Source organism: Pseudophryne corroboree, chromosome 11 (assembly GCF_028390025.1).
Source record: "Pseudophryne corroboree isolate aPseCor3 chromosome 11, aPseCor3.hap2, whole genome shotgun sequence".
NCBI lineage: Eukaryota > Metazoa > Chordata > Amphibia > Anura > Myobatrachidae > Pseudophryne > Pseudophryne corroboree.
In genome coordinates, this window is record NC_086454.1 from 86,848,958 (window position 1) to 86,864,546 (window position 15,589).

Below are 15,589 nucleotides of genomic sequence, written 5' to 3' on the forward strand. Positions count from 1 at the left end.
ACATCGGAAAAGACGAATGAGGAAAACTCGGCAGCTTAGTAAATGACCGTATCAGGATTCAAAAAGTTGCAGTAAAATGCACCCGATACCATTCGAGATCAAACACCCTTAAAAACGGCTAAAACACGAATATTAGTAAATATACCCCCATGTGTGCACTAAGCCCCTTTTAACCAAAGCTGAACACATGAACAACCCTGAACAACAGCTACATAACACATTGATGGAGAGATTTCTGACCATTGTGCCATAAAAAAAAGAATAAATAAATACAGATTGAGTATCTCTTATCCAAAATGCATAGGACCAGAAGTATTTTGGATATGGGATTTTTCCGTATTTTGGAATAATTGCATACCATAATGAGATATCATGGCGATGGGACCTAAGTCTAAGCACAGAATACATTTATGTTTCATATACACCTTATACACACAGCCTGAAGGTCATTTTAGACGATATTTTTAATAACTTTGTGTATTAAACAAAGTTTTTGTACATTGAGCCATCAGAAAACAAAGGTTTCACTATCTCAGTCTCACTCAAAAAATTCAGTATTTTGGAATATTCTGTATTTCGGAATATTTGGATATGGGATACTCAACCTGTGAGGGCACACATTTTTTAAATAAAGTTGAATGATTAAGACTCACAACTTTAACGAACAAGGTATTCTCTTCTTTCTCGATCCATCGCAGCCCAAATAGAAAAAAATATACAGTATAATGCTCATAAAAAAAAAGTAAAAAGAAAAATGAACCCCTCAAAAATGATACTGCCGGGCAGTGTCAATTGGATGACTTTCGCCAGCTTTGCGCTTAATGTCACGGAAGGCTGATTTGGCTCACAGTCTAAAGTCTATGGAGGTAATTGAATCTGCCCCTGGTTTTGCTATAGGGGAAAGCAGCCTTTAAAATAATTTTATCCAGACATCTCACAAATCCAATGAATGTGAGATTATTAAATTGTGCTTTTTTTTCTACAATATTGTCTTTGACAGTTTAATGTACTTTCATTGTCAAAACCCTTATCGTACTTTTAAATAAATTTCTTCCATAAAAAAAATGATGTCAGCATGTTCCCAACAGTAAATTCCCTTTTTTCATATCTATAAGCCTTGTGTGTAATTGGCGATTTGAAAGAAAAAGTCAATAAAAAAATGTGGTTGAAAATGATTCTGTCATCCAATATTGGAGTCTATAGATAAGACGTTTCATTAAAAGAGTTCCCTTTGCCATGCTACAAATGGAAGGTCAAATCTTTTATGGGCAACAATGAATCATATTTTAGTGGGTTGAAAACAGTTGCAGTAATTACATGGATAGATATTTCAATGAGCGGCGCCCTTGGCTGACAGATGACCCGCTGGGACTGTTTTTGTTGCTATAAAAGAACACATGATCTGAGAATGTTTTTTTTTTTTCGAGAACACGACTAGAGGAGATTAGCCATTTCTTTGGAAGCACATAATGAGCATCTGTCTCAATAAAGCCCAGACCTTCAGCGTGGCTGAAGATGGTGAAGGCCAAGGAACGTTACATACCTCTATTGCGCACTATTAATATTACAAGAACTAAAGTGAACTCACTTGGATAATCTTTTGCATGTGATTTCTCAGACCAATTGCCAAAGAAGGTCAGTCTGTATTTAGCTGTTCCGCAGGCACAACATTCCGGTATTGCCTTCTCATTTCCGCTTTCAAATGTAGCATCTGAAATAAGTCCAAAGCATACAATTTAGCAGAGATCATGCATAGATGAGCAGGCTGGTAGCAGCATCATATGCACCCGGTATATAATAAGCATGTACAGCACATACGGCATACTTGCCTACCTGACCCTCTCCATGAGGGAGAAAATGCTCTGTTCCTGGACTTTCCTGGTAATGTATGATTGCCATCACCTGTGGTGAAACACTTTTGTTATTAATTAGCTCACCGCAGGTGATGGCAATCATAAATTACCAGGAAAGTCCAGGAACAGAGCGTTTTCTCCTTCATGGAGAGGGTCAGGTAGGCAAGTATGACATACGATATACATAAGCATGTTTTCATTTGGTAGTCAAACACACATTTGCTGTTTGGCATCAATAAAACTTCATAGTACTATAAACAATTTTTCAACAGGGGGAAAAAATGGCTAAAACACGCACACAAAAGCACCTATCAGTATCAGTGGTGCAATCACAATCATCCAATCACAAACAGCTATCTAGCTCTGAGGACTGCCACCATTACTACTGCATTTGCACCTGCCACAGACCACTTGCAAAGTATATGGCTTTCTTTTTCAAGGGATCCGGATTATAGGTCGACATTCATTAGGTCGACTCCATACGGTCGACAGGCACAAGGTCAACATGGATAAAAGGTCAACATGGACAAAGGGTAAAACATGGATAAAAGGTCAACATGGACAAAAGGTCAACATATCAAAGGTTGACACAGGAAAAGGTTGACAGGTTCAATAGGTCAACTGGTTCATATGGTCGACATACATACTGTATGGTCGACTTTTTGGGGCAGTTTCATGTTTTGGGACTTTTTCCTTCCTTGACAATACATGTCACAAATCATAACCTTTAGTAACCTTGTGACGAGTGAAGCATGGCTGAAGCATGGCGAGCGAAACGGGCCCGCGAGGGGCTGCGTTTCTACAAATGGTGGTCCCAGATGGAAAAACTATCCACACTAAACCCAAAAATGCAAAACAAGTGTGTCGACCATTGTCATGTCGACTTTTAGACCCTGTCGACCTTTTGTACCTGTCAACCTTTCCAATGTCAACTTTTCATATGTGGACCTTTTGTTCTTGTCGTCCTTTTGCCTGTTGACCATATGGGGTTGACCTAATGACAGTAGACCTACTGAATGTAGCTCTTCTATACCACCCCCTTTTAAAGTGTCCTGGTCTGCATGTATTTGCACTAGCATGAACATGCTTTAGTGTACAGGGGAAGTCCACTTCCTGCCATCCCCTTCTCCTGGTGCAGGCTGGTGTCCAGTGTGTCAGAATCGCACAAGTAGAACACGTGTGTATTCATTTTTCTGGTCAGAAATTTCGCTATCTAGGAGTGTGAAAGCTGTGCCATTACCCAGGATGCAGGGTCCTGGGAGCGTCACCGTTGCTGCCTCATGCACCTGCAGCCAGTAGAGCTGCTGCAGAACAGTTGGCACGTACTCAGCCTCTACAGCAGCTCAGAGTAGGGATGGCCATCGACCATCGATGATTCAAAATCAGTGATGGTACATGACCAAAGTCGATTACTTTTACCATAGATGGGGGAGAACCAGATGGTTTCCCGCCATCGATGGTATAGTGCTACCGAATAATTTTTTTTTCATCAAAGTTTCAGGGCACGGAGCTTAGCCCAGCGCCTTTACACAGGGCCGGATTGACAATGGGGCAGATGGAGCTGCAGCTCCAGGACCCCATTGAAAATAGGCCCACAGAGCCCTCCAGTGAAGCCCGCGTCAGCCAGGGTAGTGTGCCTGGTGGAGTCAGTGACCGCTGCAGGACATTCCAGCAATGTCTGCTGAAATATGCTCCAAACCTCCCACTGCGAGCATCATGGAGCGAGCGGGGTGTCCAGATGCTGGCCGCAGGTTCTGGGTAGTGGGCAGGGCTAGACTGGCGTGCCGCATCTGATTCTGATCTGTCATCTGTAGCTGCCGCGGGTGCAGGATGTTTGTTCGGCTGCTGTGGGGCCCGACCAGTCCACTCCCCCTGCAGCTGTAACGCTACACATGCTTGGAAACGCCAAGCCGCCCAGCAATACAGAGTCGGATCGGACACACGGGGCAGTGCCAGACAGCATCAGACGCACCACACAGGATGAGAGGAGCCGCAGCCTGATGCCTCCTCAGAGGTGAGCGCTCAGGGCCTGAGCTGCAGAAGCGCTTACAGTGAGAAGTGAGTGCAGCAGAAGGTATGCATGGGGAATGCTGTGGAGAGAAGTGACTCTCTAGCAGCTGACAGGGGGAAAGGGCATAGCAATAGGGCACACACAGATATAGATATGCCCCTGACCCTGTGTGTCTGACTCCTCACCCCTGTGTGCCTGACTCCTCACCCCTGTGTGCCTGACTCCTCACCCGTGTGAGCCTGCCACCCTATCCCTGTGTGTGCCTAACTCCTCACCCCTGTGTGCCTGACTCATCACCCCTGTGAGCCTGACTCCTCACCCCTGTGTGCCTGCCACCCTATCCCTGTGTGTGCCTGACTCCTCACCCCTGTGTGCCTGCCACCCTATCCCTGTGTGTGCCTGCCACCCTATCCCTGAGTGTGCCTGACTCTCACCCCTGTGTGCCTGCCACCCTATCCCTGTGTGTGCCTGACTCCTCACCCCTGTGTGCCTGCCACCCTATCCCTGTCTGTGCCTGCCACCCTATCCCTGAGTGTGCCTGACTCCTCACCCCTGTGTGCCTGCCACCCTATCCCTGTGTGTGCCTGCCACCCTATCCCTGTGTGTGCCTGCCATCCTATCCCTGTGTGTGCCTGACTCCCCACCCCTGTGTGCCTGACTCCCCACCCCTGTGTGCCTGACTCCCCACCCCTGTGTGCCTGACTCCTCACCCCTGTGTGCCTGACATCATACCCCTGTGTCTGTCTGCTTCCTCACCCTAAGTGTCTGCCACCTCACCCCTGTGTGTGCCTGCCACCTTACCCCTGTGTGTGCCTGCCACCTTACCCCTGTGTGTGCCTGCCACCTTACCCCTGTGTGTACCTGCTGCCACACCCCATGTGTGTGCCTACCACCTCAACCCTGTGTGTGCCTGCCACCATACCCCTGTATGTCTGCCACCATACCCCTGTATGTCTGCCACCATACCCCTGTGTGCCTGCCACCTTACCCCTGTGTACCTGTCACCTTACCAATGTGTGACGGCCACCTTACCCTATGTACCTGCCACATTACCGCTGTGTGTGCCTGCCACCTTACCCCTGTGTGTGCCTGCCACCTTACCCCTGTGTGCCTGCCACCTTACCCCTGAGTGATGGCTACCTTACCAATGTGTGACAGCCACTTTACCGTATGTACCTGTCACCTTACCCCTGTGCGTGCCTGCCACCTTACCCCTGTGTGTGCCTGCCACCTTACCCCTGTGTGTGCCTGCCACCTTACCCCTGTGTGATGGCCACCTTACCAATGTGTGATGGCCACCTTACCAATTTGTAACGGCCACCTTACCCTATGTGCCTGACATCTCACCCTGTGTGTGCCTACCTCCATACCCTCACCCTGTGTGCCTGCCGCCTCAAGGCCATTTAAGTCAACAAACATAATGTGGGTGCATCATGGGGGGTGCAGCGCAACCGCCACCAACAATACTGCATCTGTACACAGTGCTAAATACAAAATTATTTCTGACCCAGGCCGCGTTTGAGCCAAGTGCTACTCGGAAGATGAGTTTAGCGCTGCCTAGGCCATGACGTCATGGAGGTCATACACCTCCTCGCCGCACAGTGCATACTGACTTAGGCTGCCACTGAGGGCAAGGGAGGAGGAGAGAAGCCAGATTCCACTGTAAGTTCTCAATGATAACTCTGACAGACTGTCTTCATTTCAGATTAATCTTCTGTGGGGGGCAGTAAGTTTATCTGTGTTGTGTGTGTCAGTATGTGGTATCTGCATCAGTAAGGGCTATTAGTCATTAAGTGGTGTCTATGTCAGTAAATTATATCTGTGTCAGTAAGTGGTGTTTGTCGTGTGTGTCTGTATCAGTAAGGGGTTTCTGTGTCAATAAGTGTGTGTGTCAGTATGTTTGTGTCAGTAAGTGGAATCTGTGTCCGTAAGCGGTGTACTGTCAGTAAGTGGTATCTGTCAGTAAAGGGTATCCATGTCAGTAAGTGTGTTTGTGTCAGTAAGTTGTGTCTGTCAGTAAGTATGTGTCCATAAGCGGTATGTGTTGCAGTGTTTATATCAGTAAGTGTGTCTGTGTCAGTATGTTTGTCAGTAAGTGGAATTTGTGCTAGTAAGTGGTATCTGTCAGTAAAGGGTGTTTGTTTATGTAAGTGTGTCTGTGTCAGTAAGTGGTGTCTGTGTCAGTAAGAGGTATCTGTGCCAGTTAGGGGTTTCTGTGTCAGTAATTGGTATCTGTCAGTAAGTGTGTATATGTCAGTAAGAGTTGTCTGTATTAGTGTATTTGTGTAAGTGGACTCTGTGTTAGTAAGGGGTGTTTGTGTCAGTAAGTGCATCTGTCAGTAAGTGGTGTCTATGTCGGTCTGTGTGTCCCAAGAGCCCACAATTCCCAATCTGTATTGCCCCATCTTCTCTAATCATTCCACATTTGCTCTGTTTTGCCCCATCATTGCTCCCCTTTCCACCTACAGCTCTTTGTATTATATGGAGGTCACTACGATGCTTCCTGTATCATATGGCTGTCACTGGTGCTTGCATTATATGGTATTCACAAACTTTTTCTTGTTATAGTTAACTATAAAGTGGTTGAAGGTAAGCACTAGCTATGACCTCCATGGAGATAAATAGCCACACTCATGGCACAGGCCACACCCCATATTTAGACCACACTTACACCACACTGGTCACACCCTGCGAATCTCTCCCTGAACTTCTTGTGGTATTTTTTTCAAAAAATATCATGAGATTGTAACCACGCATGCACCGCCACCGGCTAATAAGCACCTCCCCCCCCCTTCTCCTACGAAGCTTACACTTACCTGGTCATAGGTCTCCTGTGCTGCTGTTGTGACACCTGTAATCAGTAAAGTGAACAGAGATGCATTTTGAGATCACTTTACTGATCAGATGACCAAGGTTACAGCAGCAGCACAGGAGCAGATGACTGGAGCGCACCAATCACCACTCCATGGATTCAGGTAATAAGTATTACTTTATTTTCTAACTTTCAGACACACATGGCTGATCGCTGGGAAGGCTGTCCAGGAATAGGGGATACCGGAGTGAAGCCCAGATAACACTATCTCAAGATAGCGTTATTATCACAGGGTTCCCCCTGGTATTTTTTTACATTTATTTTTTAAGTCAATTCTGTCTGATCGCATTTCCTATTACAACAAGTATGGGAAATGTGATCTGCTTACTAAAAAAATTTGATATTAAGGGCTTAGGGGGAGTATTGTATGAATTCTCATCCAATTGCCCTTTAGTATGTTTAGGTGGTACTAAAATAATGTGAATAAATAGGGTGTGAAAATGCATAACTATATACATCCTCAAATTACTTATTTCTCTTTTTAGTTGATTCTCAGAATTGCTGTTGCGTTTTCAATTTCAGTTTACAGTTTTTGTAGAAATCAAATTATGTTTATTTCTAAATGTTTCCAAATGATCTCACCTGGCTCACACATTCTCTTTGTGAGTGATCCTTCATCCTGAAAGTAAATTATTTTCTTCTGCACAATACTTGCCCTACAAATAAATAAACAGATAGCATTGATTAATACATTACTCAAAAATCAGACATCAATCTGTACAAAACTGTATGTACTGTTCTAATGTAAAATAATGAGGACGCAAACTGGTTTAGTCAAATACCCTGGCACACTAAGGGGTCTATTTACTAAGCTTTGGATGGAGATAAAGTTGCTGGAGATAAAGTACCAGCCAATCAGCTCCTGTCATTTTTCAAACCCAGCCTGTGAAATGTCAGATAGGAGCAGATTGGCTGGTACTTTATCTCCGTTGACTTTATCTCCATCCAAGGCTTAGTAAATAGACCCCTTAGTCCTGTATTAGTTTAAAGACGTTTTAGTCGCAAACACACAACAGTGGTAGTCATTTTGGGGGTTTGACCCAAAATTCATTAGAACTTAGACTGTATATTTGTCAAGCCGGCAAAGCAAGGATGAGAGTTCCTCCAACTCAAAGGAGAAGAGGAGGAGCAGCACAGGAGGGCACATAAAGATATGGACGCTAGAGTAGGAGCCCGTGGCAGTATCCAGAGTCCAGCATTGGTAGATTCTCATCTACAGGGGTACTCCAGAACAGAGACGTACAAGTGGGTCCATGTTTATCTTGACCTTTAATAGGATTAACTGAGACAGGGCAGTTGGACTTAATCCCCTGCTGTAATGATTTAAACCCCTGCTGTATTGTTCTCTGTAGTGTATTGCAGCTGAGAACAACACATGAAGGGTTTATGTTAATAAACCATGTTGTGCCTAGGCTCAGCAAACTAGCCAAGATAACTGTGGACCCATCTGTAACTAGAATTGTTGGTACCCTGTGCCCCCCATCCCCATTTTTATATAAGGCGCATGCTTTGCAGAGAAGGGGCATGACAAAATTGATCCCAAAGAAAGCCCATGCTATGCTGCCCCTTCCTATATATTATACACACATATTTATATACCACATTCATGCACTCAACCCGAGAGCTCGCCGCCATTCAGCCACAATACCCCTCAGTAAATAACACATTTCAAAATACTGCCACGCTGAGGACTCAAACCCACAACCTGCTGCATCCCTATATGTAGCTACCTGTACCCTGTAAAAAAAACAGCACCATAAACGAGCAAATCCATGTAGTCTGCAGCCACACATCCAATCCCTAGCAGCCACACACTACATAGATCTGCCCAGCCGCAACATTGATCACCCCTTCACAAAGTACAAGGTAAGCTTCAAATAGTTAAAACTCTCCAGCTTGGAATTCTCTAGCTCAGGGGGGGGGGGGGGGGGATTGGTCATGAGAAGGGGATGGCGCTCTCAGAGAGAGTCCTAGTTGAAGGGCACTTGGTGCAGGATCCTCATGAGACAGTCTGCTGCATGCCTTAACATATGAGAGATTGCAAACTCTGATGCAGTGCCACTACTGGTCCCAGAATGTCCGGGTTCACTACGATATGCCGGCGGTCAGGCTCCCGACGACCAGCATACCGGCGCCGGGAACCCGACCGCCGGATTACCGACAGTGTGGCGAGCGCAAATGAGCCCCTAGCAGGCTCGCTGCGCTAGCCACGCTACGGCCACGGTGGCGTGCTACGGCTATTTAATTATCCCTCCAGGGGGGTCGTGGACCCCCACGAGGGAGAATAAGTGTCGGTATGCCGGCTGTCGGTATCCCGGCGCCGCTATACTGTGCGCCGGGATCCCGTCAGTCGGCATACTGAAGACCACCCGAATGTCCTGCTGGTACTGTAACACTGTACTAGAAGAAGTTAGTGCACCTCACTTTGTCCTGATGTAACCGATACGATTATTGTGCACACACTACTGACAAACATAATGAGAGGTGCTATCATGCTGAGACTTGTGGTTCCACACAGAAAGAAAAAATAATGTAGATGCACACTCTATAGTATCAAGCACTGCTAATCAGAAGAACTGTAATGAACTCTGCAATCTAACATAGAGCAAAATCGAGGTACTTTGCATACTTTTTGGCCAATAAATATGGGCCCACCAACCAGTGCCCATCTGGTGATCACTAAGGTTCAAGTCCAGAGCATGGGACCCAACCAAGTCAGCAAGGGCCAACAGCCCCAAGTCAGCACACTAGTGAGAGGCTAAAGTGTTATTAGTGAGAAGCATAAGCTACAGTATGTGTTAACCACTTCACTAACGATTTGATTTTGTTCCCCAAAAACCGCTCCGAAATTGTCAGGGTTTTTTATGAGTGAATTAGGTGAAGAACATGAATTTTACCCTATCCAAAATTATTTTAGTAAAAAAAAAAAATAATTAAAAAAATATTTTTAAACATCGAAACATTGATCGTGAACAGTGTGACCATCGGAACACCGGTAACATCGCGACTTTAGTTTTTAGAGCCCGGACAGCTGCCAGGTACACAGGGGGAGTCTGGGGGGTGGCTTGGCGGCGATGATTTGCACTTATCAGTGGCTGCTATTGTTAGCAGCAGCTGAGGGTGGGGGATCCTGCCGTGCTGACTGATCAGCAATGATCGGCAGCAAGCAGAGGGACCCTCCAGTCCCTCTGACAGCAGCAGCGGAGAGAAGTTTATCTTCCCTGCCGTTGCTAACAAAGTTTATCTGACTGGTCGCATCCTGTGCGACCAGGTCAGATAAAGCACTTGCTGGCATGGTCGCATCTGATGCGACCACGCCAGGCAAGTGGTTAAGGAGTGTTACAAAGGCGAGAGATATTGATTAAAATGCCGTTTTGAAACTATATTGGCTTAACTTTCTGGACTTTCAATCATGAAATGCAGTATGTTAGGATGGCCCAGATAAATGTTTCTTTAATAGAATAACTGCTGCTATAATTTCTACCAGAAACTTGATCACTTTCATGATGCCTGACTAAGTTACTTCATTGCATATAAACTACCATGAAATTATTATGCTATCTGCAGTAAGGTTAAAGGGGGAGGAGTTTGGTTTCAGGTCTGCACTTGTTTGACAAGCTGCAGGCGTTTGGGGGAGGAGAAGGGGAACGCTGCTCAAAACGGTGACATGTTGCCTTCATTTTGCCTTCATTTTGGGGGCATGCTGAAGTCAGTGTCTTCATCTTTAGCTGCAGATTAATGGTTTCGGCAGTTTAGCTGTGTCAGACATCCTGCGCAACCGAAGGGTTGGCCAAATGTCTGTTGGTTACAGACTTGTGTACAATGGTGATCCGATAATACATCTTCAGGCGCAGGCGGCAGATCTGAGAAACTGGCAGTGGGCGTCTTTTTGCAAAAGAGACCACTTGTGGCAATTACATGTGCACTCAAATCCGCTGCTACAGAAAACGCAGCACATACCGGGTATGAGTGCCCCTCTGAAACAGCCACTTTATATCTCCCAGCATACAGTGTACCCAGCACATAAAAACACTTTAATGTTTATGGGCCTTTGCTTAACCTTTCAAATGTCTCCTAAATAATTTACCACTCATTTTTTATGACAGAGAATTATTAATATGGCAATCAAATTCTAAATGGCACATTTACTTTATCCTGAAACAGCACTGCAAGTCAAGATTATTTATTAATAGACATTTCAGAAAATGGAAGAAAATAGCACACTTTCATGTTTTACTGCAAACTCTTCCGTGTCACCCTGAAACAACAATTAACCGAGGTGGAATTGATGTCTTAATTTAAATATATACGGTGCTAATGGAAAAACTCCTCATTTCAGATATTTGCAGACAGGTCAGAAAATGTTGACATGTTTCAGTTATTTTGGTTACTTACTTTGTGACACTGAAATTCCAAAATTTAAAATGGATTAAAATTACAGTACTTTTCCTGAAACACTGCAATGTGACATGAGAGGGGATTGATATTAGAATTACAGATGTGTACAGACACCCGTGTTTTGGTTTTGGTTCTAATTCATCATCGTGCTTTAGTTTTGGCAAAACCACCCTTAAGTGTTTTGGTTCAGATATGGTTTTTGGTTAAAAATCGATAAAAACTACTAATAAAAATGATAATCTTTGTGAAAAATCGATAAAAACTGCTAAAATTCTGTAATTTTTGCAATCTAAACGCTGAAATTTGGATTATAAATCCAAATTCCGAACTGTAGGAAGATTCGGGCCAGGACTCAGGTCAGATGTCCTCGGGAGGTCCAGACCGGGTTTTGATTTGGTTCGGACCCACAAGGATGGATTTGGAATTCTGGAGAACTGAACCACACATCTCTGATTAAAACAGTAAAATATAATTGATGAACAAAGCAAATGTTAACCAAACAACATATATAAAACATTTAAATTCAATGAAATAGTCAACTACAGCATAAGTTAAATAACAAAAAATATGTATAGTTGAACTAGGTATATAGAATAAAAATTTGCCAAGTAAAATAATAAAAGGGATTATTAATCAGTTCCATAATTTTAGAGTTTGGCCAAGAAATATCTTTCTGTACATGAGTAACACTATGTAATTTGTTTCCTATATTAGAAAATATTTTTTTAATAGGTTTTATATATATATACTTGTACTCATGTATATATATTATATACCTTTCTGTGTCCCTGTATTTTTGTGATGATTTTTCCATGTACCATTTACAAGGCTTGACTATTGGTTATAATAAGAGAAGTGGAGAAGTTGTCCATAGCAACCAAACAGGGGTGTGGCCAACACCAGAGAGGCATGGCCAACTATTAAAGAGGACACAGCCTGCAGATAACATGGATACTGCAGTGTCTAGGCTAAGGGTGGATTGAGAACTGAAGGTGGCCCTGGAAAAGTTTGTAGAAGTGGCCTCACATGGGCATAACCAGAGGTATACCATGTAACCATGGTGGTAGCATCACCCCTCTCATGTCAACAAACAAAATAGGCCCTACATCGGCCCACAGGAGATCTTCCCTGTGAGTTCTATGGACAATCCACCCCTGATCTGGGCCCATATATATATGTCAACCCAACTGCTAAATTTGATTGGCAGGAGGGCAAATCTTGGTGTAGTTTCTGAGGAAACAAATCAAGAACCTACAGTATGTTCAGCCATGTTCTCGCTCTACCAGGTAACTGACCCTTTAATAGAGTAACAATGCACAATCCGGAACCTGACTTTAGCAAAGGGGTTGAGGTCGCAGGCAGTGGGGCCCGCTGGGGATTTCCCCTGTATCCCTGTGGGCCAGTCCAACCCTGCCATTGAGGGTTACAATATAAAAAAGGGGGTAGACTCTTGGGTGCATGGTGACTAGATGTATTTATTTTGAATATCAATGTTCTGGATATTTATCTCTCTATGGGCCTGCTTCAGAGGTGGACGCAAGTCTGGTCGGTGTTGCGTCTTAGGTTGCAGCGGATCACATGCTGCAGGTGCTGTCTTTTGTAATGAGATGCCCTACCCCAAGGCATGACAAAGACCTCAACACGAGATGGAAAAGCATGGGCAGTTACTGTGGAGAGGATCTGAATTTGCCTCATGGGACTGCTATACCCCTAACTGACCATCCATACCCGGCTTTTACTCTGCTAGCGGCCTCGCATTGCAGTGTGGATTCCAAAGACCCCGGGGAAATCATTATTGCCGGTGCACTGAGGATACGCACAGTGGTCCGTGAGCTAATTCCATCTAAGCACACAGAGGTATTTCATTGTATCCATTACCAACAGGATCTATTTGCTTCTTATCATTCTACTTATCGGCTAATAAACATCAGGCTGCATAAGGTGCTTTGAGTAAATTAGAATCTTTTTTATCCTACTGCAGAATATTATATGTTTTATCACAAATAAAATTCTATTTTTTTTATATATGGAGTGCTGAATGGACTTCCTTTGTATTTGGTATTGTGGGCCTGATTCAGAGTTGTACAATATTGCACAGCTGCAGGGAAGGGGCTAATATACTAATGAAGCAGGAGACGTCTGGTGTAAATAGACACCTCCTGCTTGATTTCTTGATCTGCTGTTGCGTCTCAAGACGCACCATCGGATCACTCTGCTTGGCCATCGTTCATCTGAGTAACATTCAGGTTACTCAGATTATCATCTCAGATCTGCAGCCGAGGTCAGTAAACACTGACTTCCCAACTCCCACAAAATGGAAGCGACATGGGTCCCGGTAGCCGCTGTTGCTTGATGGCGGCTGCCAGCTACAATGAAGTTTACTTTTTGTAATTATTGGTGCTAACAGAGGAGCAGCCGTCTAGAAGAAAGGGTGGGTGTAGGCTGCAGGGGGCTGACTGGTGAGATAACAGGGGGGCTAGCTGGTGAGACAGAAAGGGGACTGGGTGTGAGGGATCGCTGGTGAGATAAGAGTGGGGCTGGCAAGAGAGACAGAAGGGTGATAGCTGGGGAGACAGAAGGGTGCTGGCTGGGGAGACAGAAGGGCGCTGGCTGGGGAGACAGAAGGACGCTGGCTGGGGAGACAGAAGGGCGCTGGCTGGGGAGACAACAGTGGGGCTGACTCGGGAGACAGAAGGGTGCTGGCTGGGGAGACAGAAGGGCGCTGGCTGGGGAGACAGAAGGGCGCTGGCTGGGGAGACAGAAGAGTGCTGGCTGGGGAGACAACAGTGGGGCTGATTCGGGAGACAGAAGGGTGCTGGCTGGGGAGACAGAAGGGCACTGGCTGGGGAGACAGAAGGGCGATGGCTGGGGAGACAGAAGGGCGCTGGCTGGGGTGACAGAAGGGCGCTGGCTGGGGAGACAGAAGGGCGCTGGCTGGGGAGACAGAAGGGCGCTGGCTGAGGAGACAGAAGGGCGCTGGCTGGGGAGACAGAAGGGCGCTGGCTGGGGAGACAGAAGGCGCTGGCTGGGGAGACAGAAGGGTGCTGACTGGAGAGACAGCAGGGGGCTGGCTGGAGAGACAGCAGGGTGCTGGCTGCAAGATAGAAGGGTGCTGGCTAAGTATACAGGGGCTAGCTGTAAGACAGAAGGGTGCTAGCTGGGGAGACAGGGACTGGCTGGGGAGACAGAAGCGTGCTGGCTAAATAGACAGGGGCTGGCTGGGGAGAATGAAGGGTGCATGCTGAGGAGACAGAATAAGGGGGCTGGCTGGGGGACAGAAGAAGGGTGTCAGGAATATGCATTTTGCATCACATCACTTACCGGTGCTCTGATGTGCTGGCCTCCGGAGGTCACATCCTCAGCCTGGCTGCATGTTCCATGATTGCCGGCAATGTGCAGAGACTCTCTCCAGTGTGTACCCTGCTTGCCATGCAGCATGTACCCTGATGTATTCCCACCATCTCCGGAGTATGGGCGCCGCCATGACACCTGCAGTCAGCTGACTTGGTGCTATCCACTCCTAAGCACTGGAGCGTTCACATGACTTGATTCTCCAATCCCTACTGACCAGAGGGAAAATAGCCAGAGATCCTGCTCAGTATCTTGGCCTTGAACGACGCGTCACATCCTGGCTCCAGTCTCCTGTCTTCAGAGACTCTCTTATGTCAGTGCTCCGTGGAACTAGAGGCACCAGCCATTCAGTTCAGTTGCAGCTCCATCTGCATTCTGCTCCAGCATTCACTAGCAGTCAGAGACTCTCTCCAGGTGCAGCATTATTACTCATGCCTGTTTGTTAGCTGCCTGCAGCAGTATCAGTGCAATTCTATCTGCATTGGGAATCCTGCTTTATTCCACAGTTGTCTCCTGCTTAGCCAAACCTGGTTCCATTGCTGCCTAGTGTACCAACTACTTGTGTAGTTCCAGCACCTGCTCACCATCGGCTTCCAGGTCGATCATCAATTGTTCCTTTTCACCATCGGTTTCCAGGCCGATCATCATCATTACTCCTGTTCACCATTGGTTCCCAGGCCGATCATCATCATTACTCCTGTTCACCATCGGTTTCCAGGCCGACCATTGATTACTCTAGTTCAACATCTGTTCCCAGGCCGATCATCGATTGTTCCTGTTACCCATCGGCTCCCAGGCCGATCATCATCATTACTCCTGTTCACCATCGGTTTCCAGGCCGACCATCGATTGCTCCAGTTCAACATCGGTTCCCAGGCCGATCATCGATTGTTCCTGTTACCCATTGGTTCTCAGGCCGATCATCGTAATTGTTCCTGCTCACAATCAATTCCCAGGCCGATCATCAATTGCTCATGTTCACCATCGGTTCCCAGGCCCATCATCTGTTGCTCCCAGTTACCATCAGTTCCCAGACCGAACTATCTCTAAGTGACTGTTTATTTCAGAGACTCTATCAGCTTCCATGCTGAATCATACATTTAC

At 45.9% G+C, this 15,589-nt stretch overlaps 1 protein-coding gene across 1 annotated transcript in view; it reads right to left on the minus strand.

The window, feature by feature from the left end:
• The window catches only part of SPON1 (spondin 1), a 683,924-nt gene that overhangs the window by 376,751 nt on the left and 291,584 nt on the right, over positions 1-15,589 (minus strand). Inside the window, exons 4-5 of the mRNA XM_063944511.1 lie at positions 7,319-7,392; positions 1,589-1,711 (exon numbers count right to left, since the gene is read on the minus strand). Of these exons, the coding sequence (XP_063800581.1) occupies positions 1,589-1,711; positions 7,319-7,392 (197 nt within the window). The remainder of the gene's footprint in view (positions 1-1,588; positions 1,712-7,318; positions 7,393-15,589) is intronic.